General features: G+C 27.4%; 1 protein-coding gene across 3 annotated transcripts in view; it reads right to left on the bottom strand.

The window, feature by feature from the left end:
- Nucleotides 1–21574, bottom strand: part of LOC119679685 — a 131752-nt gene extending 110178 nt beyond the window's left edge. The window contains exons 1-2 of one of the 3 annotated variants that reach the window (XM_038092175.1): nucleotides 21497–21574; nucleotides 20829–21188 (exon numbers count right to left, since the gene is read on the bottom strand). In XM_038092175.1, coding sequence (XP_037948103.1) covers nucleotides 20829–20891 — 63 coding nt within the window. In that variant the 5' untranslated portion in view covers nucleotides 20892–21188; nucleotides 21497–21574. The remainder of the gene's footprint in view (nucleotides 1–20828; nucleotides 21189–21496) is intronic. The other 2 variants (XM_038092177.1, XM_038092176.1) reach the window with 2 other exon arrangements.
- Nucleotides 21575–23821: the final 2247 nt, after the last annotated feature.

Raw genomic sequence — 23821 nt, forward strand, 5'->3', positions numbered from 1 at the left:
ATGTATAAACTCGACATCAAATCTTGTAATTAAATTAATGCAAGATATAATAAATTATTTTTATCAATAAATGATTATGTATCGTAAGTAGATACAATAAGATAAGATCATTTATATGTCATTAGTGTAGTATAGAACTGGTAATGATATTGATCTATATTCACATAAAATATATTCAAGTTCACTAGCTGTAGTTTAACTATATTTCAATTCTACCTTTTTAGGATCTGTGTTATATGTAGAGTATAATGGAACCAAATTTAACTATTAAATTTGAAAATTAAATGACAGAAACTAAGTTAAATAGAAGTGTAACAGAAATTAATCGTCACTTGATTCAACTGTTCAGTATCCATAGACTTTTCGTATCAAAATAATTGGAATTTTCTAATCTATATTGTACCACATACAAATTGAAGCACAATATAAACATTATACATTTATATAACATATTTTCTACTACCAAAGGTCTAATGGTCTGCATCTACTGATTATTTCATCTAGTAATCTAGTGATTACTTCAGCAAACTGAAGAAAGATGATCCATGTAGACCAAAGTGATTGGGTTCAGGTCACTTTATTGTATGGTGATGCCACTACTTTCGTGTAATGATAAGGTAAAATAAAAATACTCCCGAACATTAGTAGGTGTCTGTCTATCTGCATTGAAGAATTAACACTTGTTATAAAAAAATAAATATGCTTCAAACTAAACGGAGATTAGATCTCCAAGTAGTAATTGTCTTTGGGCTAATTAACGTACACTAGCAAATGTAAAAAAAACGACATCAATATACTTATATTGTAATAAATTAAATTTTTAGCTTCAAACATGGTATATATGTATTATTCGGAGGCGACCTAGTTGATTCAAGACAGCCGATAAATGCTAAGGTATTGATATACATTGACATACTAGTCTTATCTGAACTAAGTAGTTGATGGATAAATCGAGTGGATATTAGATAAACTTAGTAAAATTTACTGCGCAAAAGAGTGAGTTCTAATTTCACAGTAGCAGAGCTGAGTCCAGAACAAATTGTGTTGACATTATTTTATCAAATCAGACGAAAATAACTCTTCTCGAAGTTACTCCGATTTCTGATAATTGTATTATGATTAGAATAATGTCTACATTTCGCAAAATCAGGCTAGTGAAATGTTATGTCCCAACGAATTAAAAATAACTTTCATGAATAGTAATAACTTGTAATATAAATAAGAACCCATTTAGAGCTATTTTTATTGTTCTAAACGATTTCATTGCTAAAATTACAAAACATATGTGTGTTTCAGATATTTATAGATGGATTAGGTAAAGCAATGGGACCCTTACAATGTTTTTGTGTAGTATACTAATACACATAAGTCGTTTAAACACTAAGTACTTATATTATCGTAAAGGCAAATAAATTAAATATAATTAAGTATTTTTAGTAAGTAAATAATAAATTAAATGCTTAAAGTGATTTATGTTTAAATTGATTACTTTATTATACTTTATTTGAAATATAAAAGAACACTTATTTTTATTTTTTTTTTCAGCCACTGAGTAATGATTACACAATTGTGGCAATTCAAATATTTGATAAAGACTACGATGACGTCAGTGGTGTTACAGCAAAAATTATGAGTGGAGGAGTCGGTCATAATTTCACACAAATACGGATAAGTCATACATCATCTAACCACAATGAGACCTCTCTAACAATTGTAATGTATGGTTTGGACTTGTAATCTCTTTATTTTTATAACATAACGTTTATCAAAAATAAATGAAGTACCTTAAAGTATTTGTTGATTTAGTTAAGTATACTATGTAAATAAATTAAGCAAATTGTTAACATATATAGTATGTACATGGTGTTTTCTTTAAAAGTAAGTACAGTAAAAGGTTAAGTTAAATATAAAAATAGTTGATGACTTTACTCAAAAAATTCAAAAATGAGTGGAGGGTCGATTTCATAGATATCATAGAAGTAGGACATGTTTCCGGTACGTTGAAAATTTCTTCGGATGAGATTTTTCTAAATAGATTATTTATTATTATTAAAAGTTTAAGCGTGCAATCGCTCAACAGACAGTACTGCGGCCAGAAGGATTCTATTGTACCAGTATCACTATTGATTACTCAAAGCACTTTAAAGCTTTGTAAATAAAGTCTAGAACTAAATCTGATCTTAATCTTTTTTTATGTTTCTAAATAGATAGAATAAGATAGATAGAATTATACCTATATAGAATTTTAAAATAATAAAATAAATGTATGTAATTATATTATTTCATTGAAAAAGCACAATATTAAAGTTTAATTTATATGATATATGTCTTCAATGGTACTTTTTACATCGCAGTAAATTATTACAATTAAGAAGTTATTATATATGCAATTAATGGGATAAATATAATATACTTATTTTTTTTTATATCAACTCATTATGAATATTGGACCTTTGGCTTGTTTCCCGTGATAACTATTATTTATATAATAGTCGAACATCTCTTTTTTCATAACGAAGAGACTATTTTTAAATAAAATTATTAATAATATTTAATATTTATAATAATATAATAATATTTATTAATAGTATTAATATTTATTAATATCATTTCTAATGCGACATTACATGACTGAATAGTAAATAAGAGCATAGCTAATCCAGACTTTCTTCAGATAGCGTACCAGCCACCTCTAGAATTTCTGGCTATAGTTCTGGTTCCATTTATGAATATGAATTGTTTGTTTATATAAACAATTATAAATAAATGTAGTGTGTAAATATTATAATTTACATATTTATCACAGTAATTATTTATCTAACTAAAAGCAAACATCAAGCTAATTCGCTTAGTTTTATATATCTCTTTTTTTGTTATAGTTTATTTTGAAATAAAGTTCATTGCTATTAGATATAACAAAGGTGTCTGTCAGAGATAAGTAAAACATACTTTTATAAAAGTTTAAGCAAACTTTTTCAGAAAAATATATAAAAATAGAATTGAAATACAATTTTAATTATTTTATCACATTTAATATTTACATTCTCATTAAAAACTATTTAATTATTATTATAATAATGATCACATAAAAATTAAAATTTAATGTAATAAAACTATTATTTATGTGTTTTAATGCCGAGAATATAAAACTCAATGTATATTATAATAAAATAAATATTTAGGTATGTGTCTTAATGTATGTATGGGTGTTAAATTAAGATAAAGTGGGAATCTGTTGTTAATTCTATGTGGATTGCTTATTGGTCTCTAGTAATTTAATATTCTATATAGAAAAGTTTCTACGGCGTGGGCATCTCGATACAACAGGTATTCATATCATTTAATTTATTTGAAATTTTTATAAGACTTCTGACAATTCTTGACAGTTGATAATGTCCACGATAAAGAATTTTTCAAGAACTAAATGCTTGTTTTCTGGTAAGGCCAGATGTTTGCAGAATAAGTAACAGCTTAATAATTTTACTTTTGGTAGAAGTGGCAAAAATGTATATAAGTACATGTGTAATATAATATATAATAGTTAATGTATGTCACATTGTATGTATATTATATAATACATATATTTCTAAAGTTACATTTCTAAAGTTCGATAATTTCCAGTTTGATGGTTAACAGCAGTTTCAGTATAGAATTCAATTAAACATTACTAATAAAATTCAGTTTTAATTGAACTTTAACTGTTGATTGGTTCTATCAATACTGTTAGAGTTACTAACATTACTTGTTATAATAAGTTATACTTGTTTATAAAATATATATATAGAAAAAGTAACACAAATTAACAAATAAAAATTAGTTTCAAAATATGGATTTTCAGGAGAATTTTCAAGACACAATTGATAGACTAAACTGCACTTTATCTTATGTGTCAGTGCCTATCAATAGCTAAAAAGAGATTTGATATCTTAGGGGCTCATTTTCTTACTGACCTAAAAGTGTTTCTATTCCTTAAAATAAGAGCCTTAGTTAAGTAAACAGATTTGTTATGTTAGGTCCCTTTAACTTGGATGGGGTATCTCTTTAAAGAGACGTTGTTCGTGCATTTAAGTTGGTTCTTCAGGTCTGGCGTATGAACGAGGTCTTCGCCATGACTTTACAACGGCCCATTATTTTCGGTCAAGTGAATATTGGTACACAAAGCTGCCACTTCAACCTAACTTAACATGGGAAGACTACATTTTCTATGAATATAATCAAAAAATAAATCAGAAGAATTGTTAACAATAATAATATAATAAAATCTGAGTGATTAAAAAAATCTCCTTTTTAATAAATTAACTTAACTAAAGAGCCATTCCTACAGGTGTCAGTTTATTTGTAAAATTTTTTCTTTTCCAGAAGGCAATAAATCCGCAATTTATTCAAAAAAATCTTCTAAAGTAACATTTGATGAATATTTGGTAATGTCCAAACGATTTTCTTTTAAATAAAAATTAAAATTTTTATTTTTATATTATATTAAAAATGATTTATATTATATTATATTTTAATTTTATATTTCAATTTTTTAAAAATTTTAATTTTTTTGGTATGAGATTGATGATGATCCATGTATGATATCCCCCAATTTTTTTAGTTATAATTAATAAAAGTGTTTCTAAAAACTATATATTAATAAAAGTTATTCAAGAACTAATCACTGAAAGTTTTTAACAATTTTTTCTATTTTTACATATTTTGAATATATGAAGCTTAAGCGTGCATTTTTTTTGGTTTTTAAATAGAACTACTGCACTTTTTAATGATTATAACATTCGAGTGCTATGAGAGTCAACTTTAATTTATGCGTCATATGCATGACCAACTTTAATATATAGCGTTCTTACATGATTTGACATTTTTAATTAATATAAATTTCAAAGTCAAAGTAATTATATAAGTACTTCCTATAGGGAAACATTATTTGCAGTATTTACTTTGTCGTTCTTAATTACCGGCAATGTATAAAAGTTTTTAATTATGAGCTATTTTCCAAAGGAACTACTACAAAATTATTTTACAGCACAGAGTTAAAAAGTTTAACACTATAACGCTTACAGCGGGCGGTTATTACAGCTAAGCCAAACTGCATAATATTACCTTTTTGCAGAAGGTATAATTCTTATGCCTTTCTAGCGCATTGATTTGATTAACTAAAAAATAATAATAAAAATAATAAAAAAAATGCACTAGTTTATCGTTAAGATCTTTGTTATTCTTTAAAGCTCACTTAGTCGGTATGTGCCGTTGGAAAATAATCCAACTTAAGCCAAAGGGATGTGCATAACCAACCATACCTGTGTATTTTGCTTTGACTTAAGTTCTTATAATATGTACCGACTAACTAAGCCAACTATCGCATTCTAAAAAAACATAAGCTATTTGATTAATTTACAAACAGCAACTTCGCTGACTTTAATATGTTGGGAGAATTAAAGATAAGGCTACAGAAAAAGTAGTAATTTATTTGATGAAATAAGCTTATCCTTCTTCTTTGTTAAAGGATTAAATCTTTTTTTGTTACAACAATTGAATTAGATATATTTATGTGATATTATGACATATCAAAATATTATGTTTCTCTAGCGCTAGACGTCCAGCATTCACGCCATTTCTTCGGTGGTCGTCAGGGATCATTATTTGTTGCCGGGCCGTCATTAATGTTGTTATTTTTATTCGAGGTAATTGTTGTTCTTTGAGCATATATTTACCTTCAGATGGATAGATTGCTGGTCTCGTTTACTAAAAGAAGCTGTTAGAGGTAAATTAAATTGATGGTGATTACAGCACTTAAACCGTGAGAGAAGAGAGAGAAAGAAATGGAGTAATAACAGCCATTGAGAAATGCTTTATCAAATCGAAAAAGGGAACGGGATGTTAGAATCAGTTTAGTCTGAAAGTAGAGTCTTCGGCACAGGCTAATCGGGAGAGTTGTGTATACTTTCCTGTCTAATGTTGATATCAAATTTTTCTGGTTCAATAACCATTGAAACAACTCTTGGATGTATTCGACATTTAGTATGTAAGCAAGTTATGTTACAGAGAACCAAATTGTAGTTATAGGGAAAGGACATATTAGCTAGTTTAATTACTTATAAAAATCAGTGGTGTGTTTTTTAATGTCTGATTTGTTATTTGATTGTTTTGTTTGAAAATTCTCTTCGATGTACTCGATGTTTTATAGTCACGATCGATAAAATTAATTTAATTTCAAAAAGATTTTTATAAATGCAAATTACTCCGCCATTTAATTCGGAGTTAAATCTCTAAAAAATGATTGGTTGGTGTTTGGTGGTCTGCACAATCTCTTCTTGTATTGGATTCTGCGTCAGTAAAATCGTATTGCTGAAATTAGGCCTGTACAACAGATCTGTCAGGTTTTTATGGGGTTATCAAATGTATTTTGTTTAACTAAAACGAAATACCTCTGTCTTTAATACAACCGTTTCTTCGTTAAAGCATAGATACATAAATTAAAATAATTTCTAAAGATTTTTTAATTTATTTTGCGAGGGGTTTGATTCATCAAATTTCTTTTTTAAATAGGCTTTTGTATATAGTTTAAAGAATGTTAAGGTTTGCTTTAAGATTAAGGTATATAATTTAATCACCATTTGTTTTTGTAGCTCTTTGCTTGGAAACACTGAGTATATGTTAAGTAATTGACTGAAGATGATTAAAAATTTGAATCACTAATATTCAGTACTACCGCAAATGCAATTATAATGAGTTTTCATCATATGTTGCAAAAAGATTTATTTAAATGTATTCATTTTGAAACGAAAGTAAGTTTGCAGCATAGGGTTAAGTAAATACGTACACTTTTCCTAAATTGTTCAGAAATTATTTAATTTATTTTGCATATAGTACATGTACTTATGTCCTTTTAATAATTTACATGTGTCTATATATATATATTTGAATTTTTGGTAAGCGCTTTTAAAACACTATACATTTTTTATATAAACAAATTTATTTATTTATTTAAAAATACTCAGTTTAACATTATAAATTGTTAAGTTATGAAAACTAATTGTGTCAGCAATAAATATTTAATTTAGTATATTTTTATTATTTAAGTGATAAAATATGAAATTAATTGAATGTTTGAAAGAACATTTTCTGAATAATAAATTTCAATAAATTGGAAATAAATAACTAATCCTATTAAGTTATACAGTAAGATCCCGTTAAACGCTGTTTCGAAATAGTGCTCTTTTATTTCAACCCGAACATTTAAGTAGATGTTTGACGGAGAAGACTGTAGTTCATGAAACTACAATATCATGAATGTTGTAGCATACATAAACCTTTCTTGGAATAAGAACAGAAAGATTTTTTAAAAGAGTATGGAAGAACATTTGGCCAGATTTAAGTAAGAGCGAAGACATAGGAAACTGTGTCGAAATGGATGAAATAGTGAAAAATACTGAAAAATAGTGGAATTAGCGAAACAAATCGGTTTAGATGAGGTGAATAAGGAAGACGTCGAAGAAATAGTTCAAGAAACAGCAGATAGTCTTTCTAATTTTGAGCTCAAGGAATTAACTGAGCACATCAACTGAAATTATTAACCACTTCGTTGAAAATGATTCAAATTTTGACAGGAGTTCAAAAGCAAGACGGAGTGTTATAGATGTTTTATCTACTTATCAATAACCTCTAACAGAATGTAAAAGGAAAACGTAAATTACATTAGATGCCTTCTTGACACAAAGGCGGAAAATTGGACATTCAGAATAGACTGAATAAGTTAGAATTTTATTTTTTTTTATATCTTCGTTTGCATTGCTTTTGTTTTTGTGATTTAATTTTTATTAAAAAAAACATAATTATTAAATTTAATACCTATGTAATTTTCTATCAATCTTTCTCCAACTTCATTACGTACATGTTAAGATAGCCTCGTTTAGCGCAGTTTCGCATTACGCTCTATTCTGATGAAACGTATCCTACGCGTTAAGCGGGGTCTTACTGTATTCCTAACATAAAAATCAGTGGGATGAAAAATTCAAATAAACAAACAGTAATTAATACAATATTAACACTAATAATATCTTATAAAAATTAAATTGTTAAATTGAATAAAAACAATAAATAAGTAGAGTATTTAATAAATTATATATATGTCGACAACTTCATTTTTTATTCCTTAACTAAATTTAATATATTTTTTTATTCGTCTGCATGATAAATTTCATTATAAATATTTATTTTGCATTTTTACTGCCTAATTAAAATAAAACTTATATTAAGATTAAATTTAATTTTAAAACAAACAATTTGTAGATTAAAATTGCACAGAATACAAAAGTAGACATAGATTATCTCACAAAAAAAATGTTAATGATTTTGCGTTTTTTTTAAATTTAATTTAGTGATATATACAAAGGTTAATAAATGCGGAAATAAATTAATTAGTTGATAATTATTATTTTGTAATTTTACTAAATAAAAAATTGTTAAAATTATTTGAATGAATTTTCTCACTTTAGGAAATTGGATGAGAACTGATATGGTAGCTTATCAGCATCTGTGTACATATATACGTAGTATAATTGTGTGAATAATTATATATAATGCGTTTTTCAACACTTGGGTTTTCAAAAAAATTTATGCATTATCAATAATGAAACGTTGACCTTAAGAAAAATCTGTAAAAATTATAAATAAATTCTAGTCTCTGTAAATTTATAGATAATAAATACCAAACATGCACTGTAATTAATGCCTTAAAGAGGAAGACCAGTTGGGCACCTAAGGCTCTATATATTTTGGGAATAAAATTTCACAGAGTACGACAGTATAAAGAAAAAGGTAGATGGACGAAATAAGAAGAGCGAAGTAGAATCATAATAAATAGAATATAGTTTGCGAAAGTCTATTGACACTGCCGAAAAAATGAACATGGTTTGGGGAAGAAAGGAGAAATAGTATTACATAAATAAAAAAAAGAAAATATTTTGAAGTTTGTTAATGGTAAAAAAATATTATATTCTTAAATACTAGTTGGCGTGTTTCTTAAAACCGGCTGCGAGTTATGAAGACTCAAGGCTTAAGATTGGAGACTGCTCATAATCTTTCAACGAAGGAATTTTGAGAAATTTTTGATTATATGAATTTTTACGATAAAACTTTAGAATATGCTATAATGTCACACTGTAGCAGAGTCAAATAACGAAATAGTTATTTAGTTATTCACACGACAATAAGTTGGTTTGACCATAAAAGTGGAAAGTTGTATTAGAGTAACCTTAAAGGAATCTAAAAGATCTATGGCTAAACACAATAAAAATGTGCATGAACGTCCGAAATAATGAAATCAAGTACATTAACCTTGTATATGGGAGCAGTATTGTGAAGACAGCTTCGAATCACATGAAATAGTATCACCTAAGAATGATAATATTAATATATTTCCGATATATTGTACTTATATTTTAAGTTTAATATTTAAAAATTTTATTTTTTTTTTACGAAAATATTTTCATTTGTTAAAATCTCTTCCATTTCTTATAATTCACGTTTATTTTTATTTGTTGTATTAATATTACTCGTACATTCATTGAAAGAACTCCTATATTATATATAAGATATATATAATATATATATAGAATTTATATAATTACATAAATCTGTTGTTTTTTTTACTAATGAATAACATAATACGATATATCGCAAAGGAAATAATTCCTTTGAAACATGCTACTACTTTAGTCAAAGCTTTAGCAAGGTCGAAGGATATTTTTGAAGGTTTCTGTTTTCCTATAAGTCCCTACACATTTTGTATTAAGCATTAAAAGAAATTTAAAGTTTATGTCTATGTATTCCTATACACAAGATATATAAAAGAATTGTGATATGCAGTCCTCTTAGTTACTAGCAGATGTAACCCTGATGGTATTTCTCTTAATTTGTCCGCAGTATATAATGTTGTTAGATGAGGCATTATCGATCACGCTATTATCAAAAAAGTGGAGTAAGGCACTTGTAAATAATCTTCAGAGGAATGCAAGTAAGTACTTCTATGGAAACATTCATAAAAGTAGCAAAGTTGGAGATAGCTTCTCTTTCTAATTTTCTTTCAAGACTAATGTCAGAGAATTGGTATTGAAATTAAATTTCTGCTTTATATTTTTTGCTTAACTTTTATTAAAAGGTGAGAGACTAGAAATATTTAATAGCTGTTTGGCTGTCCGTAAAAATGGTAACCCTATATCTTATATTTATACCAATCGTAGTTAACCAATATGTTATTTGCTAAGACTTCAATCTAAATAATCGTAAGTTAAGCAATAATCAATCGTTAATATCAATATTTTACTTTGAGGTCCAGCTTTAATGAAAAGCGAACAAATTTTATAGCAAATTATAATTTAAATAAAAATTATAAAATACATATCATATTAATAAAAGAATTATAATTCTTTTACTTTAGATTAGATTAGATTGAGAACGGGTTAAGAATTTTTGTCATATCCACTTTAGTTCCATAGACGAGTAGCAGACGAGTAGCCATTATGTTCTTTGGAGAGACGTTGCCTAATTCCGATTATTGTGACATATTCACTTTCTTTACATAGACGAGTAGCAGTTAAAGCCGCCAAGTTGTTCTTTAGAGAGATGCTGCCCAATTCCTTTATAAGTGGATAGGCAGTGGATAAGTGCCGAAGTCTGAGTCTGGCGAGACTATCATTCTTTTATTCTTTTACTTATATTTAAATTTTATTTTATAATTTGTTGTCTGCGAATAATATTGACATCAAAATTATATTAGTTTGTTTAAAGGCAAATAGAATAACACATATAAAACAATTATCAATGTGAAGTGTAATTAGCATAATTATGTAAATGTTTTTCAGAAAAATTAATGAAAAATAGTAAAATATATACAAATTGACATTTATATTAAAGTTCAGCAAATGCACTTAATTTAACATCAAATTAAAATGTAATTTGTTGCTTAATTTTTTATGGCAAACACTCATATTAAGATATTTTTGATTAAATTTTAAATATATATAAAAAGCTTAAATTGCATTAAATATATAAATAATTAAAATTTTATAAATAGAAAACTATATAAAAAAAATTCCATCATTTAACGTCATAAAAGTCCATATAAATAAATTATTTCATAAATTGCATTTAATATGGCTTGACTGCCATTTCATTGGAACTCAGCACTTTGAATCCATTTTATAATAAATTTGAGATTAAGTTTTAATATAAATAATTTACACAATATTAAAGTGCACTTCAGTGATATTAAATAAAATAACACTATTATTAGTGTTTTATGTGAAGGACCTTTTTTGGTCATTTATAAAATAAAATATAAAATCACGCATCATAAAACAATTTAATGAGTTGTAATGACATGAACTATTAAAATATTTTAATTTTAATTAGTGAATCAGTGAAATGAGATGCACATTTTGCAGGTATTAAAATAAAATGGAATTTTAATTTTTTTTTTAAATTATGTGATATGCAATTTAAGAAATAAGGTTTAATATTTAAAAAAAAAATATAAAATCCATTTAAATTATTTTTGTTGGAATATATTTTAGACGAAAGGGTATTTGTTGAAAATGAAAGTGAAAGGATAAATGTTCCTCCTGTTGCAGGCAAAGTAATTAATTAATTTTTTGTATTTATAAATACAATTTTAAATACAAGGGTATATCAAGGACGTACCAAGGATTTTTCTGATGTCTGCATTAAAACCAGCAGTATAGATACTCTTGCATCATTACATATAAGTGCAACTGTCTTTTGTTACTCGATACTTAAAAAATAAACAGCATATTAAGAGATTTTAAGAATTTTTCTTTAAGTAGGTAGAAATAATACCTTAGTAGGTATCTAATAATCTAATACAAAACTAATTACATTTATATAATATTAAATTTAACAAAACTCCAGAAAAATATGCGAACAAAAAAGACAAGTATGGCCTTGGATCAGTTGGTTAAAGTGCGCTGATTCTGAGCTTCACATTTGGCAGGACCCGAGTTCGAATCCTGGTACTTGCAGTCTTAAAAAACAAAAATAATTATTTACGAATAATTAAATACAAGAATTATGTCCAAGACCACTGATGATGGGTATTTGGCAATACTCGAAATAGCTGTATGGTCAGCCAAAAATTCAATTAATTAAAATAATATAAAAAATAAAATTTTTGTTGTTGTAGTTCACTACTGTTCGGACCTCTATATTAAATTTTATAAATAGCCTACAAGTATTAATTAAGATTAACCATTGACAGAGCTTCGAATAGTTAAGCCCACCCTTGTATCTTAAATTATTACAACCACAACTCACATGAACTGCCAAATATATAGATCAGAAGAAACTAGAAATGATATTAAAAAAAAATTGTATTAATGTTTTTTTTTTTTGCTGAAAGTGATGGGTCTTACGACGAAACAAAAATATTTATAAGTTATAAGGGTTCATTTGACAGGCACGAGTTCTAAGCCTGCCACTTGCAATCCAAACAAATTATATACGGACTATAAATTAATTAAAGAAATTCGAATATTTCCTAAGATCACTGATGATGAGTACTTGGCATTATACGAAACAATGTTGTATAGTCAGCCAAATTTTAATAAATTAACTAAAATTTTTGTTGTTATGTTTTCATTTCTATTCGAATCCCTCTAATAAAAATTATTTTTCTAAAGGATTTTGACGTGTATGTAATTTAAGTGTTTAATATATTTGATATTGTACAAAATTCTGCATTTCTTTTTAAGGTGATTGTATTTGGACGAACCTATTACTAGGTAAGTGTTGATATAATGTGTTTGTCTTTTTATTAAACTAGATATTTTTAAAGTGAAAGATAGAAACTAACGTTATTTAATTGAAAATAAGTGAGATTATTGGAGATGCTTGATGTAGTTATAGTCAGGACTAGCCTATCGTAGTAATGGCTGATTTCGCTAATGACCAGAACATCAAATCAAACCTCTTCACTATTGCGTGAAATAATAGAACTACTATTATTATGAAAATAGACAATGGAATACTACAGCCAATAAAATCTATTCTTCTATTAAGCAAGATGGAGTGAGTTAATTAAAAATTTAAAAATTTGCATGCATACGTTTTATTTACGTATACGTATATATCTAGAGAGTTGCTTACTACAAATATATTTCTCTATGTATGTACCGTTATTATTAACAAAATATATTTGTAGTTATTATATTATTACTATACTATTACAAATGTATTAGAAATTACTTTTTATATGTTTTCTACATCATTAAAAGGTACAGTAGCTTATTTATTGCAATAGGAAAAATTTTAATTGCAACTTAGGTAAGTATATAAATTATATGCAACGAATTACAGTATTTAATAGAATATAATTATATATATTATAAGAAGATAATTTAAATCACATTAAAATTACTGAACATTAAAATTATTATACAAAAACTTTATTGCTAATTGCTTCAACTTACCACTATTAGGTGCTTTCTATAAAATTAATTTATTTAATTACTTTAAACTAGAAATGCAAGTTATGTTAATAAAATTAAAATAAAATTTTATTAAAAGTGCAAATGGATATTATAAACTTATTTGCTTTAGTCATTATTTAATAATTGAATTACTGCCCTTTAGCGAGTTTAAAATGGAAAAATTTCATAAGACCTGTTTGATTTTATGTGATTAAGATTTTTAAAATGATAAAAATATATGCATAAAATTGTGCTAAGATTTAGATATTGTAATAAAATATACAGATTCGCTTATTATAAACAATTATATAAAAATTTGTGTAATGACAATTAGAAATTTAATTAATTTATATAAAATTTATAATTTTAAACAGGAAAGATTTGTCTGAAATTATAATATATTTTATTGATAGTAAATTTGAGGATATATAATTATTCATATAATTTCTTTTGTATTATTTTTGTGAGTTTTTTTTTCTATTTCCACACCTGCAGATAATTTTTAGCAATTATTTCTTATGATGTGTGGTGTGAAATGCATATTAATTTGCGTTTCTCATACGCACCGTGGTACGTACGCACAAAAAAGTACGCAAATCGTTACCGCAACTCGTCAGCGTATATTTTTGTTGTTGTTAGCTGACGTTTTAATATGACATTTTGCGGTCAAATTGAAATTATATACTGAAAAAAATTGCATTCATTTTTGCACTCCGAGAATTGCAATAATTAAAATTTACCAACTTTTTCATGCGTTCCCTATTGTTATCATTTTAACAGATTTTAATATAATTTCCATAAAACTTTTTTAAAAGTTTTGCGGTTATTTTTAGTAAAATATCTGCGGTTTAACAGCTTACATATGTCAGTACAAAAAAAAAAAATAAAATATATTTTAATATAAATATTCTGCATGTGGCAATTAATTATTTTGTAATATTAAAATTAAATCAAATGCAAGTATTTTAAGCTTTTTTGATTCAAATATTTTGCATTCATGAAATATCTAACAAATTCAACAATTGAAAATTGAAAATCTGCAAATAATTGTGTTTAAAAAGTACCAGTATTTATATAGTACAAATATAGTACAAAAATTGAGAGCAATTGCTGATTTTCGAATTTATCTAATTATTTTTAAAACCAAACAATAAGTTCTCTAGTTACCTCGAAGCCATTAGGAACACTAAAAATATAAAACCTTATTTTCAAATTTTACCTACCTAAGTAGTGATTAGTGTCTTTGACCTATATACTGCACTCGCTCTAAGGACTTTTTAATACCAGCTCGAATCATTCAATCAACAACCTACACGAGTCATTCCAGTTCCGACTAGAGCATGATGGGTTGGATTTAAATAGAATGCATGTGATATAAAAGGATGTTTGCTATCAGTTTTGCCATTAAAATGTACATTAAGACCATACATAATTTTTGGAACATTTAAGACTTAAGCTGAGTTAATTAAAAGAATATTTGTATTTACAAGGCAAATGGGTAAAACCATATGTGTAATCTCGTTTTAAAATAAACAATGAACGAAAATACATATACTTTTTGCATAGTTTCGATTCAGCAGAATTGTATTTTAGCAAAGCATAGAATGTGCTATTCCATTTAAAATTGTTCTGGATTATTTTCGAGCAAAATGAGATAATATTTACAAAACCATTTACTGAAGTCATAATTGACTGGTTGCAAAAGTCCATTTTATTGAAGGGAAATGCAGAAAGATTAAATGCAGTATAAGAAGCTTAAATATCATTAGTAACTGCAATTTGCACAGTTCAAAACTGTTTGTAAACGAAATATTTATTTAAAAAAGGAAGAGTAATTAATAAAAAAGTCTTGATTCTAATTATTTATTAAATTACATTTAATTATCTAAAATCATACACACTTATTAAAATAATAGTAATTTACTTAAATCTGAATGACATTAAGATTTTGTCAGATTGCACACAAAAAAGCCATGCATATTATCATTAACATATATCAATAAATCCTCAATAATAACTTCCAACTCAAACATTTCAATAATTATACAGAAAAATATGCTAAGTTAACAAGACTAAGTTCTCCTCGGGGACAGAATTCTAATCAAAAAAAAAAAATAATTTAAGACCTATACTCCGAAAAGTGGTTATTGAAAGACCCAATTCTAAACACATATTTTCCCAATCTTTAGCTCAATATATGCCTTTGTCAATTTCAGCTAGCTAGAATTCAGCTAGAATTCGAGAAAGTCTTGTGGAGGGGAGATTAAGAATTTTAGAAAAAAACCCGTTTCGAAGTTAACCATATAGTTTGGGGTGTTAGTGGGTAGTAATAGTATCTTTTTTATAAAAAACCTAAATAGTTTTATCGCTTGGTCATAATATTTATAACCCTATACTTGATCACCGTAGAGTACAATTGAACGTGTTGCCGTGTAGAAAATTTTTAATTTATTGATGATGATTATTTTAGTGTTTTGCTCACTTCGAGTTAATTGCACTTTTAATGCCAAATGTTTATTGTAATTAATATTCCGAGGTGTTTATATTCATTACAAATTTCTGCTTGCCTTTCCCCGAACTTCCACGTTAATGAATTACTTACTCTAGGATCATTTCCAAAAATCATTATCTCAGATTTATCTAGATTCGTGATAAGACTCCATTGTGAACAATATGTAAACAGATCATTTATCATAATTTGCAATACATCAGGTGAGTTCGCAAGTAAAGCCATATCCTTAGTAAATAAAAGCATTTTTATATGAGTTAAGTTGATAGGTACTCCACCCGCTAAAAAGTCATGCAGATTATTTAAGTATGGGGAGAACAAAATCGGGCTCAGCAGGCATCCCTGTTTAACACCTTGAGTGACTCTAAATGAAGAAGACATTACCGTCCTTCACGCGACTGCTGGTTTACGAGTTTAATTTCATTAGTGTGGTCAAAAACTTGTGAGACAAACCTAAAGTAGCTTATTTGAAAAGTAAGGCATTCCTAGGTATAGTGTCAAATGCACATCAAAAATCAACAAAAAATGCATATGCTTCCTTATTGTTACTTAAATTTAAGTGTATTATAGAGGTCAGATTGAAAATGTTATTAATAGTTGAGTAGGACCAGCTTGGTATTTATTTAAAATATTATTGAGTTCCACCCAGCTATTTATACGCGAAAGTAGTAGGTATCAGTAATTATTTTATAGATAGACTATATTGGAATCTTTTTTTTTAAACATGGTTGTTTGGACTGAAAGTGCTAGGCCTAGAACTACATAAATTATGTACGGACTATAAATTAAGTAAAAAAATTCAAATATTCCCTAAGAGGATGATGATAAGTACTACTTAGCAATACTCGAAACAGCGTTGTATGGTCAGCCAAAGTTCAATGAATTAACTAAAATTTTTGTTGTTGTCTTTTCATTTCTATTTGAAACGTTCTAAACGTTTTCGTTATAAGTTGCGTCACTTTCGTCAAAAAGAATTAATATTGGTTATATTTTCTTTACTATTTTTCTGTTATAGTTTCTGATTTTGACACCCCTTTTTAATTTTCGGTAACTCTGGAATATGTTATAATATAATAATATTTTTTAAAATAATTACTAAGAAGTTAAAACAATATAGAAACAACTTCATTGAACTAATAAGATCTTAAGAATAATAATAAAAATAAGTCGTTTTGTATATGACATGTTAACTCGAAGATATTGATCAATATGCTTAGTTTTGTGAATAAATAGATTTACAATTAATATTAATTGTTATATATATAAATTTATATATGTACATATATAACGAATAATTAAAATGAAGTAAAAGTTGCTTTATATAAAATGTAAATAAATTTATCGTAGCGTGGCTTTAGTTATAGATAAAAAATTTATAGAATATAGCATATGCATAGCATAGGTTAGAAATAATGTATATATTGCATAGATTATTATAAATAATATAATTCATTTTATTGAATCTCTCTATATTGTACTATAAGTATCAGTTTGAATTTTTAATTAAGATATACCATATATATATATATAAGTGTCATAAGCTTCTCAAGGAATTGACGTCATTAACTACATTAAACATGATTCACTCGGTTTTATTGAAATATAATTAAATTAAGTCAACAACAAACACTTAAATTAAATTTAATTTTATCTTAGTAGTGACTAACTGTGATGTAACAAATGAGACTTTAATTGCAAACTCACAACTATACTTTCGTATGTAATTAACTTTAATAATAAAAAAATGATCACAATTTTTTTTTTGGTTTAAGTTAGAAAAACATGTATTAACGATGACCTTTAATCTTTTAGTAATACTTCCATCAATTTTCTTGAAGTTGTTTGAGAAGTATGTGAAGAATTATTTACATAACTTGAAAATAAGAAGATTTATTATTTTTTGTTTATTTAATTGTGTGAATCTTGCTCGGGCCAGTAGATACGCGTAAGTCAGACATTAAAAATTGCGCAAATATCGAGAGGGATTTGCTCATTGCTCGTAAGTTGGTAGCAGGTGTTTAGATTTACGTTTTTGATATAAGATTATTGTATTTAAAACATTAACAATTATATACAAAAAATTTGCGACGAATTTTTACATCTTAATACTCTACATACATACTATGATAAGATTATATTAAGTTCACTGCAATATTTGTACCGCATTAATATTCTTTGATTAGAGCAATAGAGTATATTCTTGAACAGCTCCACAAAACAAAGCCGAGTCAGTTTTAAAGTATATTGAAGATTGAAGATTCAGATGTGGCTCGGTAAGTGATATAGTGGTAAAATTAGTAATATCTTTATACCCCTTTTTAATTTTCAGTAATTCTGGAATATCACACACAAAAAAAAAATTTTATCACTTCACTAAGTTATCGAGTAATCAATCACATCATAATTTTTTTTATATCTGATTAAATATAGTGAATCATAAAAAATGATTATTATTATATATGGTGAAGTCTATAAACTGCAACTTAGGTTATCTATTGTGCAAATCCAATTTGTTTCAACTAATCAGTGGTTATTTTAATGAAAAAGAGCCCCTTAGACGATTTGTATTGTTCTATAAGTTATAATGGGCAATAAGTCTTTCCCGCCGATTAATAAATCTGTTGCTGTTCTAACAAAAATACAGAGATTACAACAGTTATTCCACAATAATGGCAAATTTTTGTTGTTTCAAATGCTCATTTTCTTACAATAGTGCTGCCTTTTCAGGTACTCTATGTACAACACGGTAAAATCACAAAGAATAATGTTATTATCAAATGGCTTTGGAAAAGAAAAAGTATTTGGTAGGTCAGTCAGTTGTGAGAATGGATGAAGACGCTCCGGCGAAAAAGGTGTTTGAAGCAGTAGTTGGCGGAAGAAGGCGTAGAGGTAGATCGTGTCTTCGGTGGAGTTATATACTGAGACTGATATACGAGACTGGAGAAGGTGCGCACTCAGCAGAGGTGCCTGGGGAGACAAGCTGCGTCAGGCCGAAACTCGGTAACGGGTTGTCATGGCCACATAAGTAAGTAAGTAATATAGTTAATTAGTTATTATTCAACCCAAAATAGCTATTGAAACAATTGATAACAAAATTCTTAGAAAGAATATTTTAGTATACTTGCAGCCTCATTTACCATCGATAACATAAGTCATATAGCTTGGTTTGTTTTGAGTTTTTGAACTTAAAAACCTGATATTTCACGGACATGTGATATCACATTTTGGTAGCGTGTAGTTGGCGATCAAAATCGAACGATTTGCCACTACTATTCTTTTTTTATTGATTACTCAAGAAGCGTTGGCTATCAAGATCAGACGATTTATCAATACTATTTTTTTTATGGATTACCTAAGAAGGCGTATTTATGTAAATAGTTCTAAAACTTTTGATGTTTTTAGAAAGATTATCCGTTAAGTTAATATCGAAGAATTTAATAGAGAATGTCGAAAAATTCTATAGAAAAATATTTAAATTATTCAGCGCTTTACAACTAATGACAAGGTTTAAATTAAATATTAAATAGAAAAATTGAATAGAAACCTCAATAGCATATGCAAGTTTTATGTGACTTTTAGAATCATATATTATTATTATTATTAAAAAAGAAGGAATTGTGCACTGCGACCTAAAAGATCTATTGTGCCCCTTACTTGAGTTGGAGTGTTTCTCCAAGTGCCATTTCTTTAATAAAAGACAGTAAGGAGCCTACCTTTCCTAGTCTTGAATCTTTATGATCTATAAAATACCCTCCTAGGTATTTCTTTCGCTTGTGCATCAGTGTCGAGCACTCCCCAAGCATATGGTATGCAGTTTCTTTCTCTTCTCTATAGTATCTGCAGTCTGAGTTGGATTGAATTCCTAACTTTGATAGGTGATTATTCAATCTACAGTGACCACTCGATAATCCCGTAATAATTCTTAGGTTGTTTTTTGATTGCATAGCACGCAATCTTTGAAGTGTTTTTTGGTGGTAAATCCTTAACAGCATTTTAGGTTGTGAGAGTGCTGGTAACCTTTCCCAATAGAGTTCTCTTTCTTTTTCCTCTACACCATTCATAAGAATAGATAGAGTTCTTTTGCCTAGACCACAGAATGGTTCTGGGCCTATCATTGTTGAGGCTGTGCCTCTTCTTGCAGAAGAAGAGGCGCAGCAATGTCTGCCGTTTTATTGCCTTGGATACTAGGATGTCCCGGAATTCATATTAGGTGCACCTGTTTGTTCCAGCCAAGTATGTTCAGCTTGTCAATGCACTCTCATAGCAGTTTAGATAATACCTGGTAGAATATGAGTGTCATTATAGCTGCCTGGCTGTCAGTCAGTATTGCGATTTTACGTTTCAACCATATATGGTTATGATTAAATATATAAATGATATATATATACATTTATACATCTATTCATATATGTACATATGTATATATATATATACATATATACAAATATATAAATGTATACATACATGTACACATATTGATGATTAAATATATGAATTACACAATATCTTAATTTTCATCTTCAAATTAATATATTATTTTATAAACACTTAAATAAATTTCGAAGTGCAACTTCTTCGCTTTTAAGATTTCGAAATTATTCGTTGGCTTTAAAAACCCATGCCCCACTGAGTATGAATGCAGCTGTCAAAATCAAGTTTCAACCAAACAAAAAATTACGCAAAATGGAATAAAAAAATTTCCAGATACTTGCAGAAAATCGTATATAATTATAATTGTAAAAATCAATGTTTAAAGTTGGTTGTGTGATTTCGTTAAACCAACTCCATGGTGTGGAGTAAATAAAATATTTAATAAGAGTAATTCAGTAACTCACCTGTGGTGCAGCATATATCGCATGCAGAATGCACAAAATCACAAAAGAAATACGAGTTTGCATGTTGAGTGGATTTCGGATAGCCGAATTCGGTTGAGGAATTTCGTTGTGTGAATTTCGCTTAAAGTTGTCCTTTTCAAAAGAATTTTTATTTATTTGAATTTATTGCTGTGTGCTTAGTTGATTTATGAAATCAATAACAAGGCTTTTTATTTGGAAAATAAAAAATTTTTTAAACTGAAATATGCCGATTTGCGCGTATCTGTGCTGTTTGACCGAAATTCACTTCAGAACTTGCGCGTGTACAAATTTTAATTAAACAATAACTACTTTTGTATTCAGTGGACGTCGAAAATACTGCTTTTAATGGAAAATAAAAAATTGAAAAATATTTCTTAAATAGTCAAAATATATGAGCGAAAAAAAAACCATTAAAAATTATAGAAATTCCAATTTTGACAAATTTTTCTACTATTCTCCGTGTTGATTTATTTTATTTGCATTCTTTATTCTTAACAAAGGAATTTCACAAAATACGATTAAATTTCAAGTTGTATTTAATTTTTAGGATTTTTATTTAATAGCTTTTGTATCTTTAATTAAGTTTTATTTAACTTGAAAATGCTTGAGCGATTTTTCTTAGCTGCACTTTTTTTTCTTTGACTTACAGACGTTGTCCAGACCGTTCCGTTTGCTTGCTCGTTGAATACTGCCTCGAAAAGATTTGTAGAATATCTTGTCAAGTCGAGATGAACAGGGTTTCAAGTCTCTCTCTCTGGTGCTTAAAGCCATAATTAATTGTTAGCATGTGCTAATGCTTATAATTTTGATTTCTTTTTGTTTTTGTTTATTATTCATTTTTGATACGTTTTAATCTCAGCTTTGTGAGATACTAATGGGGAAATTAATTCAGCCCAGACGTATTTGTAAGATAACGAATATTCAATATGTATTCAAAGGTTGTTGTCATTCTGATTGTTTTGGTTGTAACTTGTTTTTTTTTCTTATTGTATGTAATCTGGGGCTGGTTCTGGTTCAGTTCACATTGTATTTACTTCATATAAAAATCTGCTTTATTGGTTTACGTAAACGGAATGAATTGTTAGTTCTAAATTTATTAAAAGAAAATGACTATATATGTAATAAGATTCATTGCAAATTTGTACGCAAAGTATATTCTTTACTTTGTTGTTGTATCAATGTATTGCGTTAATATGAGGTTGATTTATTAGCGTATTGAAATTTTTCTAACTTCTGGTTATTTTTGCCTAATAATGTTGATACTTGCAATTAGCAAGATACAGTATATACTCTTTCTTAAGTTAGTAATGCTTAGAATATGAGTTGCATATTTCAAATATTTAAATATTTGCGAGCTAGCCTATTAGCACTATATTGGTTATGGTGCTAAAGTTCGAAGAACATAAAACAGAACCAAGTTAAAAATTAATAATTCGGGTATGAACGAAATGTTAGTACCCTTCTTCGTCTGCATTTGCCAACCCGTTTACCGGCATTGGAGAGCAGTTTATTTTACGATATTTCTCTTAATATAATTAATGCGATCATATGTAAAATAGTTTACAAAATCAAAATTTTATAGTTTCTAGCCACATTTATAAGTTTGCCAACACTTTTTATATTGGTCTACAGTCGTATATTTTTAAGCCTTGAAATTGGTTGCCGAACGGTATTAGTTCTTTTTAAACTTTTCTTTGAAAAATCAGTTCTAGTAGCTAAAATATAGGATTTATTATGATATGTTATATCGTAAATGAGATGAACTCAATAGAGTGTCCCAAATAGAGTGTCCTAAATAGAATGTCCTCAATGGGGTGTCCTCAACAAAGTGCCTCAAATAGGATGAACTAAGAAGAATGAAAAAAGGATGTTCTAAATAAGATGGACTAAATACCATATCCCAAATATGATAGGATATGCTATTGAGATGAACTCAATAGAGTGTCCCAAATAGAGTGTCTTAAATAGAATGTCCTGAATGGGGTGTCCTCAACAGAGTGCCTCAAATAGGATGAACTAAAAAGAATGAAAAAAGGATGTCCTAAATAAGATGGACTAAATAGCATATCCCAAATATGATGTCTTAAAAAAGATGTTCTCAAAAGGGTGTCCCAAATAGGATGTCCTAATTAGAAAGGGGATCTGTTGAACAAGATGTCTTAAATAGGATGTTCTAAATATGATATTCTATCGTATTTAGGATATCTAAACAGGAAGATAGAATGATGATAGGATATCTATATATAGGTTGATCCAATTAGGATATCCTGAATAAGATGTCGTAAATAGAAAGTTCTGAACAGCATGTTCTTTATGCCTGTTAACAGCTGTTAACCGCAGTACAAAATTCATTATTTGTACGATGACCATAGATATAGTACTTTAGTACTTTAAGAATTTTATGTTAGCTCCAATCTACTTCATAAAGAACTCTTCAGTATTTTGAAGTAAATTTTAAAAAAAGAAATACAAAATGAAAATCATTTTCTTTAAACAATTTAAAAAATAAAAGAAATATATATTTCAATAAAGTAAGTATTAGTGTTGATGAAAAAGCTACACTTTCTTTAAATGGTAACAAAGAACCTATATATAAAAAATTTAGTGTGTTTTCGAGGGTTTTTATATATATTTCAATAAAATCTGTTATTTATGTATAGAAAACTGTCTATGTAGAAAACATGCGATTGTGAGGACTTGATTTTTCATACCATTGTGTACAAATATACAGCAACCTCTTAAGAAACAAATTGAAGTCATATTAAACACTTATCTCATCTGTTTCTATCTAAGAACTGGTATTATCATCCTATCTTTCTTATCATATCTTTTCTTCTTTGGATCATTCTAACTATTAACAGTGACATTTGGATGGTTTGATTTCAAACATATAAGAAACTTTGAATAAATGTTCACAGAAAAATATTTAACGCAATTTTAGATACAGACTTATATAGAAAATAATAGTGTTT

The sequence above is a fragment of the Teleopsis dalmanni genome, chromosome 2, assembly GCF_002237135.1.
Source record: "Teleopsis dalmanni isolate 2A chromosome 2, ASM223713v2, whole genome shotgun sequence".
NCBI lineage: Eukaryota > Metazoa > Arthropoda > Insecta > Diptera > Diopsidae > Teleopsis > Teleopsis dalmanni.